We start from the raw sequence: 17501 nt of genomic DNA on the forward strand, positions 1-17501 counted from the left end.
ATGGCAAGGACTGCATAGGGAAAATCCATTACGGCGTTAGACAAGGTTGACCTTTACACCAATAGTGAGTGTGCTTAGACGGAGGGTGTTACCACACATTCGTTTGTATTTATGGTGGGTTACATGATTACGAAGGAATTTCACTGATAGAGTTGACTCTCGACGGCCTCTTACCTGATACTCCGCTCTATTATACTCGATATGTGTGTAGTATTCGAGTTGAAATTGATCAGACTCAACCTGGCAGACTGAAATGGATATGTATTGAGCGTCTAACATACCTTGTAGCATCGCTTTGTCGATTACTTACCTATTCAATGCACTCATCACGTAGTGGTAGCAATAATTAGGCAAGGTGTCGCTGTCGCAACTAAGACATTTGCTGCTTCAGTGCTGGTCACCATCTCGTACTGCAAATGTCTACATTATGCACTGGGAATCAACACTTGCAACAGAATGCTGAGAATACTTGCCGATACCATGCTGACCATAATCGGTCCAGTCAATGGGCGTGCCAGAGTGCTTGATTGCCCCACCGACGTCACCAGCCGGTTGAATCAGCGCTAATGGCGTGCTCAGGCGGGGCAATATGCAAGCACTATTCTCAGGGTCTCTCTCTCTCTGGGTTGCGGTATATCAAGATGAGACGATCACCGTTTTTCATGTGAAGGATTGCCAATTTTTCCATTGATTCTGTTCGATCCCCAACAATTTATTGGCATAGCGAATTTACATCCAAAGAACAGGACGAAAACTCCGACCAACGAAAATGAAGGCCTACTGGTATGACAATGTCGAGGTAAGTTGCCAAGAAAGCAAAAACGAACGAACGATGAGAGAGTTGTTGCACGGCCATCAAAAACCCCGCATCGTCATGTTTCGCGGCGCAACTTCAGCCCACTCACGCTGTGACCCATTGCGCACATCGTGAGATTCTCATCTCATCATCATGGCGAATCCCCTTTTCCATACCTATTCACTTTGAGTCTATTGGATGAGCATCGAATGCCTCCTGAGCGTTTTGCTTTATTTTCCCCCATCTGATCGGCCGGCCCCCCTAAATCCAAACCCCCTCTCTCCCTCCCTTTTCGAGTCCTGAGGTAGCACCTAGTAACTAACCATGACGACCACCCCCACCACCAGGGCGACCAGCGCCTCCCCCACGACAGCGGCCGCGCCCTGAGCGAGGCCGAGCTGGCCGCCGTGGGCGTGGCGTACTCGCGGCACCCGACGCTGGCGACGGTGGACCAGCTGGCCGAGCAGCGGGGATACCGCAACCGCGACGAGGTCATCGTCAGCCCCGAGAAGATGGGCGACGTCTACGAGGAGAAGGTCAAGAGCTTCTTCTCCGAGCACCTGCACGAGGACGAGGAGATCCGCTACATCCGCGACGGCGCCGGCTATTTCGACGTCCGCAGCCGCGGCGACGAGTGGATGCGGATCTACCTGGAGAAGGTATGTAGCGACGCTTGACTGCTGTAACGAACATTGCAGCTTGTGATTAATTACTAACAAGGCCATGATGCACAGGACGACTTGATCATCTTGCCCCCTGGTATTTACCACAGATTCACCACAAGCGAGAGCAACGTATGTACCACCAGGAATGAGGTCAACCATTTCCCCTGAGCATATGTATCTAACATGATTGCAGTACATCCAGGCCATGCGTCTGTTCAAGGACGAGCCCAAGTGGACGCCCCTCAACCGGAGCAACGAGTTGGATGAGAACCAACACCGTAAAGCGTATGTGCAGCAGTACAGCTGAGAGCATGCCTGATGGATCGGGATGGGGGTAATGCTGAAACCTTCAAGGACGTTTCGTATTGCTAAGAGAAGTTGATATCAATATGAATTATTATATGCCATGATCTAGACAAGTCCTGAAGACATGTGATTCGCATTTTATTCCACCGGGCAGCATGCTTTCTTCTATGGGAATGAATTGATTCATACGAATTTGTACCTGCCCCCTTATCCTATATCAAATACTTTACGGCCTGATCACATTCAAGCCGTGGAGTGATTGGGTGAAGTCACCACCTCAAACGTAAAGTCCTCTTGCAAAACAAGAAGACTGCGACCCAATATGAAAACCCCCTCACGCCGTGTAATGCCTGGAAAAGAATACGCTGCCTACCACTGACCGTGAAACCTTCATGCCAGAAATCGATATTGCCATGATTCATTCCTCGTAACAAAATTGTCCGCCTTTCGTAGGCCCCATCATCCTTGCAAATCCGCATAGGTGCCTAGTAAGTCTCTTAACGCCAACGACCACGTCCCGTAGTTGTCTTGTTCCGGGCGTTCTCAAGGTTTTGCTTGAAGTCGCCATAGAGAGCCTTTACGACGCCCGTATCACGCCAGCCATCGACAATCGTGTTGGCTAGCTTGTTGCGCTTCTTGGGTTTCAGCTTCTCACGCTCCTTAAGCTTGTTTGGCTTCATCCAGCCGTCGCGCTCAAGCCGGTCCTCAACCCATTCCTTCAGCGCATACTTCCAATGCAGAAGGCTGTGCGCAGTCTCGGCGTTGCTGCAGCAAGTCGACCCCACAACCCACTGCTTGTTGGTCGGAGGGAGCGAGTTGCCTTGCGAATCGACCGAGGCGTCGTCGTCATCATCCTCATCGCTGTCGGAGTCCGAATCGGACTCGATTTCGTCCAGCGTCTCTTTCCGATACGGCGTGCCTTGAAACTCGATGCGCCAGGTTGCCGGGTGCCCACTACGACCACACGCTTCGCAGGTTTCATACTTGCCGGCATCGCCAGCATCCATCTCGTAAGTATCGATCTTTGGTCGACCGCGAAGGGTACGGTAGAATTCGGGCTTCCACGCAGAGCTGGTGAATTTGGAAGAGGCCAAGCCACGAACCTCGTCATCCAGCTTGCGCCAGGCATTGGTGTACACAGGATCTTCTCGGTCGAAACGGGGGTTGATCCGATTATGTACCAGCCATTCCACTACGTATGGGAACTGATCCTTCAATGGCATGGTCGCCTGTGCGGTGAACTCCAAGGGAATGGCAATGTCGGGTGCACCAAGAGGTCCATCCTCGTCTGACTCGATAAAGGAGTCCAGGTCGCTGTCTTTCTCCTCGTCGCTGTCTCGTTTGTGTGCTTTCGACTTTGACTTCTTAGATTTCTTCGACTTTTTCGAAGGTTGTGGAACTTCTGCCTCAACGTCCACCTCGTCATCGTCGTCGTCGAACTCCTTCAAGGCTTGCAACCCCTCGTCGCTATCTGTGTCGTAAAGTCCGCGTTTCTCGCCATCATCTTCCGACTCCGATGATGTGAGTTGTTCGATCTTCTCGCCGGCTCTTCGGCGTCTGAGTAGCTCCATCTTCTTCTGTTTGTCGCTCCGATGGCCTATATGCCGCTTGGTTGGTGACGAAGCTGGATGTTGACTCAATTTACCTTTTCTGGCGACAAGCTGTCTACCCGACTTGGTGGGAGACTGGTCGGGTTGTTCATCTGATGAGTGTTGGTCGCTGCTCGACCGGCGTGGCTGCGAACCAGGACCGATCTTTCTCCTCTTTGCCGGAGACAAGATAATCAGCTCCTCATCATCGTCAGAGTCTAGGTTGACGACGGGAGCGCGACGTCGTGATGAGCTAGGAGGTACAGGCACACCATCCTCATCATCCTCTTTCTCTTCATCGGAGACCAGGTTGAGAAGTGGAGCGCGACGTCGCGATGAACTCGGAGGCACAGGCTGATCGTCTTCGTCCTCTTCATCATCGTCGTCAGAAAGCACAGTGCGCTTTAATCTTGTAGACACTGACTGAGAAGAACGTGGCGGAGGGATCTGCTCCAGAGATGGTAGCTCATCTTCGCCGCCAGAACTATCATGCAGTACTACGCCTTCAGTTGCGGCCTCCTCATCAGATGAGTCTGCCAAGGCGCGACGCTGACTGCCAGTAAATCTGGGCATGAAGCTGGCGACAGGCTGACTGGCGCTGACCTTGTCTGTTCGCATTTTGTGGTAAGAATTTGGCCTGAAAAATTGGCATAGATGTAGTGACAAGAATAAATGAGGTGGAAGACCACAGACAAAATCCAGGGTGAAATGGATGTTCAATAGTAGCTCAATTCTTTGGTAGAAGAAAAACGAAAACGCAGTGAGGTCAAGAGAGAAAAAAGTCAATGACCAGTCAATGGCCAGTACAAACAGAGCGCTCGATCGGAACAATCATAGTGAATGTTGACTAAAAGAAATGAAGGAAACAACAAATAATTGACATACCCGTAGCTTCCCCAAGTGTCTTCTGGGTGCCAGACGAACGCTTCAGGCTCACCGGCTTCAAAGGCGACGAGCGAGACGGCATGACCGGCTGATTTGAGTACCTTATTCTAGCGGGCGACATGCGCTGATGAGGCGAACTTGATGCACCAGTCGGCTCAAAGGTCAGGCGCGCCTGTCGCTTTCTCTTGGTGGCCGGCATGTTGTCTTGAAACAAACGATGCTTGCCCTCTATGAAAATAGAAAAAGAAAAGTTGGTTGAGAAAGCACTAAAAGCCCATGCGATGCGATGCGACGCTTGGTGGTGTTCAGTACCAGGTTGCAGGTTCCAGGTTGCGCAACTTGAAGCGGGCAACGGATGTAGGCAACAGCAACTCGTAGGTCGTCCTTGTCAATCAAGCACCATTGAGGGATGAAACGCAGGGTGGTTGCGACGTGATCTTTGCCATAAGGTTGCCGGTGCTACTGATCGCACCAATCGATGCAGCATGATCTCGTCACGTTGAATGGATCCTACTTCTGGGCTGGACCGCGAGGGGTGTACGCGGAGTCACGTGTAAGTACATGTAGGTACATAAATCTTAGCCGCACATTAGCCGTCATTGTACGCCTCATGGCAGAATCATGGCTGCGCCGAGCTGATAGGTGATAGTCAGGTACATGTATCTCCAATCCAGACAACCCCGACCGACCGGCAATTCAATTCATTCTGGACTAACACTCCATGGATCAAATGCATACCCCATAAACCCATGCATACCTCCACGCATCCGTCAGAACCGTGAGGAACTTTTGTTTATTTTCCGAACATCTTAACAGAATACTAATCAGCGAATAATCATTCTTGTCATACTATAGCTTTTTCTTTCATTCGTTTGCAGCAAAGCATGGGCAACTTACTGGGTCGATGGGTTGAATTGGATGTGGGTGGGGTTGGTTGAGCTCTTGGTCCCCAGCTGGGTTGACAACAACAACTTGATGCGACGACATGGCCATGTTGGGCTTCGCGAACACCAAATTCTGCGCGGAAAAAAATAGATGTGGACTGATGCGGGGAAATCTAGCCTTGCAGTGATGCGATGAGCAAGAAAAAGAGAAGAGATTGTGGAAGTGCTGTTCGGTCGGCGGACGAGCACGAGTTGGACTTATATGCGCAAAGGAAGATAGGTCGAGGATATCACGACGGTAGTCCCTCTTGTACCATGGACAAGCAAGAGACTGCCGAATTCTGTCACCGAAGGACGCCTCTTCATATCTGGATACATCTATTGGAAGACGACGGGCTCACCGTTGCCGCCCTACGATGGCAGGAGAGGGCAGCGTCGTACCAACGACCTCCAGCAGTATCAGGGGCTTATTGTGCCACTATCCAGCGTCCATGGCAGTCGCATCCGACGTCTGAGGGGCCTAGGAGATAGCTGGACGTTTCGACTCTCTGATTTACAGAAGGGCAAGTCGAGTGTGGGCAGTCGGCCATGGTGCGCATACGATCTTCGCTACATGAGCCCTGGTCTACATTCACTGTTCATATCTGGAGGCTTGATGGACCTCGTAGGGAGGTTCCAGTGCATTTTGGCAGACCTACCCATGCCAGGAATGAATCAAGTGCTGTGGATTTAGGTGCTCTTTGGTAGCCCAAATGCTCTGCAGCCGGCGTATGTGTCGGGTTGGTGAGCTCGGTGGGGATGTTTTAGGTGAGTGTGTAAATGCCGCCTGTTTTCAAGGAGTCATCACCAAATACCACTGGAAATGCGACACAAATGAACACCAAAATTGGAGTCTCCAGGCAACAGGTAGAATTTTTCGAAAACTATCAAAGTGTGAGCTCAAGATTTGGATCTTAGAATTTGATTCCAACCTGTAGTTGGATTTGTAGTTGCGCGAGGTTGACGTTCAGGCAGTATTTGCCCGATCCGACTTTGCCAAGGAATTAATTGGTGCTGTGTATCCCCCTACACATTGACATCACGCATTCGGACAAGTACAATAATGTATTTGAAAAATCGTTGATAGATTCCTCTACACTAAAGAATGCATCTAACTTATATAATCATGTACGAGTAGATATGGCATTTCAACGATCAGTATTTTTACCGGGGTATTTGGTGATGGCAATGAATATTGGCTGTTCATCGCGGGGACCACTCGGATTCGTCTACAACAACCTCAGCGGCAGCAACATGAATGTCTGCGTCAAGTAGTTCGACGGCGCGCTGCTTATACCTATTCCAATTGAGTTGTACACAGAACCATAGACGTGGAGACTTTCAATGTCATTGATCGATGACATTTTCGTTCTTGGAGCCGCCTACAGCGAGTTCCCACGATATCACCCACCCGAATACTGATCTTGGTTAAGGATCCCAGTATCGTCGACTGTGATGACCTAGAGAACCCAACAAACCATATGAGCTGGCCGTCCGACCGGAGGCATGGTCTCGGTTCTTGCCTTTTGGTCATCCGTGTTCTATTGTCGTGACATCGGGATCCCTGGCTAACAATAACCAGTCCCCTCAGATCTACCGCCGGTCTGCTCAACAGCGCGAACATCATAGTGATATCTCACTCCTCAAGCGATACCCTGGAGACCTTTGTTACTCCAGTCTACTCCTTTATCATGTGGCCGGGCCTATTGTTGTCGCTGCGCCTCTCCGAGCCGTACGACTGCACCATTGTATACCACGGCTGCAACTTTGGGTTTCGGTTCTTGTGAGTCAAGTTGTGAAAAGATCTTGATACTTAATGAAATTCAAAGCACTTGCGGATTAGTCTTTGCTCGAGTAAGGCTAGTGCCTATTTGTCGTTCATGCATGTTAGATAGGGGTAAAAGAAAGGGGCGAAATTGGTAGATATATCTTGGTAGAATGAGAAGGGGCTGGATTAAAACTTGGTCCCTTCCCCCTTTGGATAATCATGAGTCAGTATGCGTTTAATATAAACATATAGTCAGTCGCAATATCGACAGCTATAAGCTGTACTATTTCCCTCCAAAGAGATGGGCGTCGGCAACCCTGAACCTCCTGAATGTGGAGTTAAGGGTGGATACACTTCCCAGAGCCGAGTGCTCAAGATCCTGTCGAAGATGGTGATGCAAATACGGATACCGGAGAGTCCCTATCTGATCACGGTATTACCTCCTCATCGTTCTGGGACGAGTTTGGCCGAAGTCTCAAGCAAGAAGATATCGTGGCCGATTTGATTTTAACAAGATATTTGCCGAGTTAAACATTTCTTTTGTCTGAGTACAATGAGGTTGAGTAAAAATAATCATACCCCCTTCTCTATATTCTTTGCACGATCAAAGCCCATTAAGAGTGATCTATTGATTTTAAGCTGTGATCTAAGGCAACAGCTCGTTTGTTACGTGGACGATTGCATTTTATAGCGAATATTAACTCCCGTCCTACGTTATTATAATGCGAGGGATAAATCCTTATAAGGCATTCTTCGTTACTCCAAATACGGGGAAACGGAGATATAGCATTGGGCAGACGGGATGGAGAAACAAATGCACCCCGCGCCTGTGATCGGCACTTTTGTGTGTAAATCTGCCAGTGATCAAGCTACATGTAACGGCCATGGTCGTATCGTAGAGCAGCGGTGGTCCACTGCATCTCTTGGCTGCATACTACACGGGTCGGGCAGAAATTATATGTATGTCCCCGTCACGTTTGGTGATTTACTAGAGCCCCTCACCCTCGGTTATTTCTCTCCCATTCCATACTTTATTTCAGGTCCTCCTGAGCCACATGGTACACCAGTCCATAGCCCAAGGCATCACATCAATATGGGGGTGTTCGCCGACCTATATGACCTTCGCTGGGCTATCGCGTCGGTTGTATTAGGGGCCTATCTGCTGCAGAAGCTCCGGGCATACTATCGTCTCAGGTCGTTCAAAGGGCCGTGGAGTACTGGTTGGTCCGACTTATGGCATGTGTGGGCTATCTTGAGCCTGAAGTCACATATAAAATATGACGAAGCGTGCAGGAAGTATGGTAAGTACCGCCGGACATACAACAGGTCATCGCACGGCTGGATAACGGGCTAAGTTTAACCATACAAACAGGGCCCATTGCCCGAATAGGGCCCAATGACTTGATTACGGCCTCGCCTGAGCTCATCATGCGCATCAACGCTGTCCGATCCCCCTATCGTCGGACCGGGTGGTTCTATCAGGCCACTCGGCACAGAGGGGATGTCGATCACATGTTCAGCGAAATGGACGAGGAGAAACACGTGGACTTGAGACAACGGATGGCGTCGGGGGTAAGTGTAGCATCCGGTAAAGAAAATGAGAGCGAGTTTTACTAACGAGATCCGGAAACGCGTACGGCGATAGTACTCAGGAAAAGAGAATGTCGGACTAGAAAAGTCGATTGACGTCCACGTTGCCGAATTTGTCCAGTTGTTCCGCTCCTCTTACATTTCCACGGACGCCTTGGCGAAACCCGTGGATTTCTCCAAGAAGGTCCAGTACCTGTCCCTCGACGTCATCAGCGACATCAGCTGGGGCCGGCCCTTCGGGCACCTAAAAGGGGACCGAGACGTCGACGACATCGCCCGCTCGTCGGAGGAGGGCCTGTGGTTCTTCAACCTCGTGCTGGCCACCGGGCTGCACCGGATCCTGCACCTGCCCCTGGTCGCCCGCCACGTCGGTGTGTCGGTCAAGGATACCACGGGCTTCGGCCGGCTGCTGGCCAACGCGCGCGACATGATCCGGGAGCGCCTGCAGCGCGACGCCGCCAACGATAAGCGGTCCGACATGATCGGCTCCTTTTTCCGGCACGGGCTCACCGAGGACCAGATCCTCTCCGAGACGACGCTGCAGATGGTGGCCGGAGCCGACACCACGGCTTCGTCCATCGCCGTCATCTTGCTGTATCTGATGACGCACCCGCGCGTCTATGCGAAGTTACAGACAGAAATCGACGAGTTCCAAGCCAACGCGAGCCCGGCTGACGGGGTCATCTCCGACGCGGACGCCCGCAAGCTGCCGTACCTGCAAGCCGTCATCAAGGAAAGCATGCGCATCCATGCCCCGGTGACCAACGCGTCCCCGAAGCGCGTCCCCGATGGCGGGGATACTGTGGTCATCGACGGCCGGTCCATCTTCATCCCCGGTGGCACCAACATTCTCTATTCCGTGTGGACGCACCGTCTCAACCGGGACATCTTCGGCGAAGACGCCGCGAGCTTCCGACCGGAGCGATGGCTTCAAGAGAAGGATGAGGAGAAGCTGGCAAACATGAACCGCGTTCACGAGCTTGGGTTCGGCCACGGCAGGTACCAGTGCATGGGCAAGTTCATAGCCACGATGGAGATTGGGAAGGCCATCTTCGAGGTGAGAGAGCGAGAGTGTTCATCTAACCCAAACCATCCACTTCCCGCTCGCTTCCCCACCCGCCGAACAGAGGAGGAAGAAGAGAGCATGTGACGTGAGCTGGCTAGAGTGTCCGCTAACCGAATGGCGTAGATGATGCGAAATTTTGACTGGTCCCTTGCGCGGCCGGACAAGCCGTGGACCGAAGACAGCTTTGGCGGGCTCTTGGCGCACAGGGATATGTGGGTGCTCGCTTCGGAGCGCCAGGACAGTCGAGTCCAATAATAGCCTGTCACCGACTTGACCTCCCGACGGCCAAGGCGGCCTGGAATGGGCCGGGTCTTATCGCGCCATCTAGGATGCGTCTTCTTATCTCCGTTGCCTCTGTGTATTCAGCCCTATTTCCGTTGAGAAATCCGGGTGGTGGGTGGGACAAAGCAAGTATGTACATATGTAGCTATCAAATCGATTTTGCCGCCATCCCTTCCTCGCATCAGCCCCAGGGAGCAAACTCATCAACGTCGGCGAGATGGGGGGAAGTCCCCGGTCCGACTCTGAGCTGGTCATGTGTCGACAGGGACGGGTTCCATGATGTGCATAATCCCTAGCTGGGGCTAAACAAGAAGATGCACCGGCACACATTCGATGTGTGGCCGAGTATTGCGGAGTGGTGTAGAGGACACAAACTACATTCTTCCTTGCATTTCAGCCACAGAAACAACCAACCAATTACCCATACAGAATCAAGGGGCTGCTGAATCAGTCATGATAAAGAAATGTCCTTTGCGCGGCTAACTATTACCCGAGTATTCCCTCTTGACCTGAAACATGTTCATTTGTCAACATTCTGGTCAACATATTACTGGATGGACGAGCAGACACCGTATGGAATTCCTGCAGAGAAGTCATCCTCAGACGATATCCCCAGATCACATACAACGGGACATGTAGCGCCTCTTCTTCAGATCTGTTCTTCTGTTCGAGCTACTTAGTAAGGCGAAGTTGGGTACTTGAGGCACTGCAACGAGTGCATGTAACGTATTATGCGTATGTCACCAAAGGCGGACATGTTCCCACAGGATTTGATCCAGGGAGTGGAGCATATCTGTAGCCAAAGACAATTGGTAAGAATAGAAATGACATGCAAAGCAAGGAGTGCCTAAGCGACCCCAAAGGAGTAATCAACCCTAGGAAGCTGAGTTTTGTGCAACGTCCCGCATCCGATGCTATGGCTCGGACAACTCGGACTACGAGCACAAGAGCCAACTATTTGCAAACGCGATAGCGTCCGGCATCCGAAGTCGGTCGGCAAGCAAACTGGGAGCACGCATTGGCCAGGCTGGGAAATTTATAGGTGTCGCTTCCGTCGATGATTTGAAGACATACGGAACAAACAAATGTCAGTATGTAGGTGTGAATACCCCCTTGCATACCCGCAACTACAGTAAAAATAATATGGAAAAGAAAAAAGCCGGACTCAGTACCGGGCTGGGGGATCTTCGTGATCACAACATGCCGAAGTGAATGCAACCGCCGTCACGTCTTTGACTTCTCATTTTTCCTTTCGAGTCATACTTATTTGATATGACTCCGCCCTTCTCATAACTTACTTATTCCACGATCAATACAAGTCAACAATTTTTCCTCGGATTTGGTGGCCACGTTGGAGGATGGAAGTGTAACAATCGCGGCACCCACCGAGCAACCAACAGCCAGAATGGACACAAGAGAGAAAGGCAACGGCACACTGGCACAAGAAAATGATACTTTGTATTCTCTGGGAGGTCTTCGCAGTGGCCTGGTCGCCGTGGCTGTGGTGTCTATCGTATCTTTTGTCACGACCGCAGCCCTGCTCGCCTACCTGCTGTCCAAGTTGCTGATCGACGCCGCCCGCACAAGACTTCGGCGGCGGCAGCAGCTGCGCCAGCGTCCCGGTGAGACACGATCGGAAATCTCCCTGGACTTGTCGCTTAGTATGCCGGTCCAGAGGCAGCTGGAAGTCAGCCAAGACAACCCCGTGTCCCGAAGCCACTCGACCCGGAGTTACAACCACCACCAACAACCGCAAGTAGCAAACCCGGCACCAGTAAGAGAACCATACCAGCCGGTCCGAAACCCGTTCCCGTTCCTCATCATAAGCATCCTCGCGGCGGAGTGCCACACGGCCCTCGGTATGTCGCTCAACCTCGTCTGGCTGCTTCGCGACGGCATCTATGTCGGGACGGCAGCCTGTACATTTCAGGGCTGGCTCAACAGCATGGGAATACTGTACAGCAGCATGGCTTTCATTTGCATGGCGACGAGCAACTACCTGGCCATCGTTTGGGGGTTCCGAGCCCGAAATACCGTCATCAGTGTCGTCAACTTCGTGGCATGGCTCCTGACTTTAGGTCTGGTATTCGGTGGGATGATCTCGGGAAAGAACGGAAAGGTGTTTGGAGGCTGGTACGTCAGAGCCAATGCCTGGGTATGTGTGGTCCCCTTCCCCCTATTCTATCTACCCTTTCATATCGACTTTCCTTTTTTTGGCACTGGGTCGTGACTAATTTGCTGGTTGGGACACCAGTGTTGGGTAAATCCCAAGTATTCCAAGGAGCGTCTTTGGTCTTGCTGGTCCTGGGTGATGTTCTCGATCCCCTACACCTGCCTCCTCTACTCCCTCATCTTCTGGAAGATCTGGCGCCAGAAGCGCCGCTGCCGCCGCCAACAAACCCCCGGGCACGTCACCTTCGCGGGCGCCGCCAACCTGCCCTCAGGCTACCACCCGGCCTTCTTCATCTACCCCTTTGTCTACAACGTCTGTACGATTCCCTTGGCCATCATCCGGCTCAAGCAGAGCATACGCGAGAACCGCCGCGTCAGCGGCGACGACAGCCCCGTGCAGGAGCTAGGCAACGCGTACTACTGCCTCGCCGCGTTCATGGTGTCTAGCAACGGGCTGTGGAACACGGTCCTCTGGCTGACCACCATGTTCGTCAGCACGCCCGAGGACATCCGGCACGCGGGGCTGGGGGCCTTTGCCGTCATGCGCACGCCCGAGTGGCGCAAGTTCGGCAACATGGTCTGGATCTCGGGGCCCATGAGCAAAGGGGTCGGTGGCCGGTCGGGCAGGGGCGGCGGCATCGGCGGCGGCGGCGGCGACGGCTACAACAACGAGAGTCAGTGGTGGTGGTGGCGGATGGGCGGGCAGACGCGGTTACGCACCAGCTCTTGCACCACGCAGGGCCCCAGCCAGGAGTTCCTTCACGTCGAGGACAACGGCATCCAGATGGACGTGGTGACGACCATCACGGTGGAGGAGGCGGTAGACCTGCACAAGAACACCGAACACGAGAGGTCGCCGAAGCATGAAAAACCGGACGATACGGACAGTAGTACATGAGAGGGGCGCTTCACCATCCTAGTTTTAACGAAATAAATGCTAATGAATACTATATTATGCAAGTATAAGTCTTTCTCATACGACGTATAAGCAGTATTGCATGATTTTAACTTGATGAATGACACAGGGTCCCTCTTAACTCCTCTCTGATCATGATCAAGATACAACGTCATGCCAAATACGTCCAAATCACACACAATACAGCACCCTCACATCCAACTTCTCCCATTCACACCTCAGAAGAAACCTCATAACCGCGAGACTTTCCCCTTTTTCTCCTCCTTCTCCTGCTTCTCCGGCTTCGGCCGCATAATGGACTGCTGCGACATAATCGCAACCATGTTCCCCTCCTCATCCCACATCCGGGCCTCGGAGTACGTGCGCCCCGCCCCGCCGGCGACAGTCCTGCGCTCCCGGAGATGCCACCCATTGAAATCGGGCCGAGGCGCCATGAACCGCAGCGCAAAGTCGAGCGACGAGCACGCACCCACGTCGCCCAGCCAGACCCCGTCGAGCGTCAGCGGCAAGAACGACAGCCCGCCATCGAGGCAGAACGCGAGGGCGGCGGCCTGGTCGGCCGCCGACGCCAGACCGGTTCCTTCTTCTTTGTTGTTTGAGCTGGTGGGTTTGTGTCGCACCCACTCGGCCGCCGTCCGGTCCGCCAGCGCGCGCGCGTCCTGCGTCGTCGGCCGCCCCGCCAGCACCCCGTTCAGGTTCTGCGCCGCCACGCCCTCGCGGCAGGGCCGCGTCTCGAGGAAGCGCTCGTTGAGGGCGAAGACGTCGCGGCTGCGCGCCACGGCCGCCGTCTCGGCCGCCGACAGGTCGCTCGCGCGCAGCACCGCGGGCGTCTCGGACTGGTGGCTCGGTCCCGCGTAGGCCTGCGAGGGGGGAGCCGAGTAGGTCATGCCCGGCGCCGCGGGCTCTTCGGCGTGGAAGTCGGCGATGAGCTCCATGCACGTCCGCATCTGCTCTCCGGCGGTGGTGGTGGTGCTGCCGCTGGGCTGGGCTTGCTGGACCACGACGCGCCGGGTGGAGAAGGACTTGGTGGTGCGCGTGTTGTGCACGATGCAGACGAGCTTCTCCGTCGTCGAGGCCGGGCCGAGGTAGTGCCCCACGACCGAGTAGAGGTGGTGGTTGGGCGGCACGGCCATGTGGGCGGCTCTAACGGCCACGCCAAGCGTGCAGCCGCCGTAAGCGATGGGTTTGGCGTTGCCCATGCGGCCCGGGTTGACTTTGGACCGGAATTGGCCCGGCCCGATCTCCTCGATGGCGGTCTGTTCAGTAACGGTCGAAGCCATGGTGATGATGCTGCTGCTGCCTGCGATATTGGAGATGGTCGGAGAGATCAGCAGCAGCATGGGTGGCCTAGACCTTTATATCACCGTGCAATTGTCATGGGGGAACGCCAGATTTGAAGGATCTGGGCTGACCTACCCCGGAGGATCCACCACGCCCTTGATCTCACGGCACATGCATGACAGTATACCGCCCAGTCAGCCAGCTCAGCTGCTTGAAAATACTGGGGATAGGATCTCGGGCCTCGGCTCCCCTGACCAGAGTGGGTCAGATCTGTAATGTCCGATTGGAGGCGCGATCCGTCAGATATACTACCTGCTAGCGTCTTGCCCGAGTCTTTGCTTATTTCCTCTTTAGGACAAATTACCTATTCAAGAACCTGGCCTGATGAAGGGCGGCCTCATGAAACAAAAGATTACAAGCGTACTTGCCGTTGAGGACGTGATTGCACGTCCAGATCACATGCCCAACCCAAACCGCATGCCATGTATAGGCGCTTCTTAAATTTGACTTCAAGCGCTGTATATCTATCGAATTCTGCTTACCAATCATGGTCAACTTTGGAGATTTTGAACCCAGACGAGACCCTTTCCTGGAAGAACCTGTCCGGGTCATATTGCGCCGCTACCCTCTTCATCAGTCGAACGTTGTCCTCGCCATATGACTTCAGGGGGTTCTGCGACGGGTCCACGTAGTTGAGGTACCGCCACTGGGTATAACCACCCTTCTCGATAGTGTACTCCTCAAGTGTCTCCGTGAGGGTTCTCATAGCTCTTTGGAGATAAGCCTCTTGTTCGGGCGTGGACATGGCTGCATCCGCCAGCCAGATGATGGAGTCGTGCTTCAAGCCTTCATCCAGGCCCAGCACATTCTTGTCGCCACCGATCTCGCCGTAGAACTTTGCCATGGGCTGGAAGACCGAGTTCAGACCCCAGCCTCCCCCGGGGAACACATCCTCGGTCTCTGCAGTCAATGCTTCCCAAAGCGAAGCGGCTTTGTTCACGATGTCGATATCGTTCTTGAAGCAAAGAGAAAACCAGACCTTTCTACAGAAAGATCAGTCTTCAGGACCGAGATAACGAGATTTGACAGAACCAAAAAGAAAAAAATAAGAAAAAAAAAAAAAGGAAACCCCCCCCCCGACTTACCGAGAGCCCCCGCTCATCTGGAAGGCATTGATGTAATCCCCATACGTCCGTCTCTTGACGTCCCGAGACAGCACTGGAACATTCTGGAATGGTTCGAAAGACGCTGAATTCTCCACGCCGTCCAGATTCACCACGGCCATTGCGATCGTCGCTGGGCCCGGGCTGTTGTATGCCAAGATGAGGACCCCGGTATCCGCAGTATTTTCTCCATTGATGTCGATCATTCGAACGAACCCAGCCAGCATTGTGTCCTTGTGCTCATACGCCATGAAGCTTATACCACCATATATCCCGCCGGGCGTCGCATCCAAAGTGAGCATATCAAATCGCGTGACGATGCCAAAGTTGTTGCTGCCGCCCTTCAGTGCTTTGAACAATGCCGGGTTGGCTGTTGCATTGGCGTTTACGATGGAACCGTTGGCGAGCACGACCTCGAAGTTGACGACGTCGTTCGATGCAATACCACGTTTGCTGCGGCTCTTGTCAGTGCTTTGAAAAAGAACATCGATATCGGAGCCGATGCCCGAGTCAACGCAGGGGAACCTTGTTCCGGCAACGTACCTCGTGTAAAAGGACAGGCCTTCCCCGAGAAGCAACCCACCAACACCAACGTCCCCATCACGTCCTCCGGTGGCAGTCCGGTTGTATTTCTCGATCTCCAGCATAACAGCGCCCCATTTTGCTCCGGTGCCGATAGAGGCGATCTTCTACCGTCTCGTCAGCAGGATAGTTGTGGTGTGATACTAGTAAAAATATAGAGACACATTTTGTGGCGATCCTAATGCAAGGCTCATGGAAGATCAATAGTGTATGCTCACAGTATCCCCTGAATAAGTAACCCGATTCAGCAAGCTGAGGTCGAACGTCACGCCGCCGGCAACATTGTTGGATGCCCAGGTGGAGTGACCGCCGGAGCGTATAGCCACATCATCAGACCCCGAAGTCTGGGAAAGAACTTGAAGGGCCTTGGAGACGTCTTCAGTCTTTTGTGGTTGTACGAAGCAAGACGGCCTTACAGCCCGTGTTGTCGCCGACCAGTAATACGTCAGGCTTGCGTCATATGCCAGATCTGTGGGCAGGAACACAACGTCCTTCAACCCGGCGAGTATCAGAGAATTGCACTGGGATAAGTCGCACTGTCAGTGGGGCGTTCCATACATCTCATGGCCGCATGGATAGGAGGGGGTCAGAAGAAGTTACATTCTCGGCACCGGTAGCCGTTGACACTTTGGTCTTGCCCAAGGAACACGAGGCGAGCAGTAGCAGCACCGCGCTATTGACGCGGTAACCCATGAGGATCATTTCCTCAAAAGGGCGAGGCGAGATGGACAAAATTGGATAGGAAGAGGAATCTGCAGGGGCGCAATACAATCTATGCAAGGGAGGGAATTGCCATAACTTTTTAAAGCGGGCGGCAATTCGTACATTGGAAGAAAGGCACGCATACATACACGGCATCCGGTTTTTGGCCGGTATCCGGCAGGTCGGGCAGGCAATAATGCAACCCCAGAATCCAATAATATATGCAGGCCTCGTATGTATGCAGGCCGTTGGAATTGTTGGAGTCGTTGGGTCCAGAACTGTGATTGGCTGAGTGGTCCGGGTTCGGCGTCTGGCCCGTGAGGCCATGAGGATTTCATTCGTAGCCCGGTTGAGAGGGATCGTCGACTAGTATGATTAAGATTACCCCATCTAGCCCAAACCGTACACGGGCACGAACTGGCACGTGGAAATAAGGTACCGCCTCCCAGGCACCTTCCGCCGCTCCGCGTGTGACGGTTCTGCTGTGACGATGGTGTCGATTGGCCAGGCCGCCTCCAGACAATTAACGCCGCCGCCCATAGATCGCTGGCAACTCTGGGTCCAGCGCGTTTGCTTCACCGGCCTCCCCAATTTTGTTCATTGAGCAAGAACCATGCAGATTTCCGCCCATGGCTGGACTGGGCTGGGGAAATCACCGCTCATCAAGCCGTTGCGCCCCCTTGCATTCAAGTCGGAACGGGGGGATACTGTTCTGAAGGATGTTGCCTGACAACTCGGTCCGAGATTGCCCATAACAATATTACTACTCCTGGACTTGGCATCTTTGGTTGGTTCTCTCCTTTCTGGGTCCAACG

The 17501-nt window shown here is 53.2% G+C and overlaps 6 protein-coding genes across 6 annotated transcripts; 3 read left to right on the forward strand and 3 right to left on the reverse strand.

Annotated features, from left to right (window-relative positions):
* Window positions 1-769: 769 nt before the first annotated feature.
* On the forward strand, window positions 770-1768 carry PG985_000878 (ARD/ARD' family protein; the record flags this gene model as incomplete). Its single annotated transcript, XM_066820647.1, has 4 exons — window positions 770-799; window positions 1144-1455; window positions 1531-1590; window positions 1655-1768. The coding sequence occupies 4 exons, from the start codon at window positions 770-772 to the stop codon at window positions 1766-1768; spliced, it is 516 nt and encodes a 171-aa protein (XP_066691526.1).
* Window positions 1769-2264: 496 nt separating this feature from the next.
* PG985_000879 (uncharacterized protein) lies at window positions 2265-4440 on the reverse strand (the record flags this gene model as incomplete). Its single annotated transcript, XM_066820648.1, has 2 exons — window positions 2265-3964; window positions 4242-4440. The coding sequence occupies 2 exons, from the start codon at window positions 4438-4440 to the stop codon at window positions 2265-2267; spliced, it is 1899 nt and encodes a 632-aa protein (XP_066691527.1).
* A 3585-nt stretch (window positions 4441-8025) lies between these two features.
* PG985_000880 (pisatin demethylase) lies at window positions 8026-9843 on the forward strand (the record flags this gene model as incomplete). Its single annotated transcript, XM_066820649.1, has 4 exons — window positions 8026-8233; window positions 8305-8504; window positions 8578-9579; window positions 9712-9843. 4 exons carry the CDS (start codon window positions 8026-8028, stop codon window positions 9841-9843), a joined length of 1542 nt encoding a protein of 513 aa, XP_066691528.1.
* A 1432-nt stretch (window positions 9844-11275) lies between these two features.
* PG985_000881 (uncharacterized protein) lies at window positions 11276-12940 on the forward strand (the record flags this gene model as incomplete). The annotated part of the gene is made up of 2 exons (XM_066820650.1): window positions 11276-12025; window positions 12125-12940. The coding sequence occupies 2 exons, from the start codon at window positions 11276-11278 to the stop codon at window positions 12938-12940; spliced, it is 1566 nt and encodes a 521-aa protein (XP_066691529.1).
* Window positions 12941-13188: 248 nt separating this feature from the next.
* PG985_000882 (uncharacterized protein) lies at window positions 13189-14238 on the reverse strand (the record flags this gene model as incomplete). Its single annotated transcript, XM_066820651.1, has 1 exon — window positions 13189-14238. One exon carries the CDS (start codon window positions 14236-14238, stop codon window positions 13189-13191), a length of 1050 nt encoding a protein of 349 aa, XP_066691530.1.
* Window positions 14239-14783: 545 nt separating this feature from the next.
* PG985_000883 (FAD binding domain-containing protein) lies at window positions 14784-16677 on the reverse strand (the record flags this gene model as incomplete). The annotated part of the gene is made up of 4 exons (XM_066820652.1): window positions 14784-15282; window positions 15385-16091; window positions 16203-16520; window positions 16585-16677. Coding segments are annotated over 4 exons (1617 nt in total), but the record flags the coding sequence as incomplete, so codon positions are not given.
* Window positions 16678-17501: the final 824 nt, after the last annotated feature.

The sequence above is a fragment of the Apiospora marii genome (genome assembly GCF_038362585.1).
Source record: "Apiospora marii strain CBS 49790 chromosome Unknown utg000001l_segment0_segment0, whole genome shotgun sequence".
Classification (NCBI taxonomy): Eukaryota; Fungi; Ascomycota; class Sordariomycetes; order Amphisphaeriales; family Apiosporaceae; genus Apiospora; species Apiospora marii.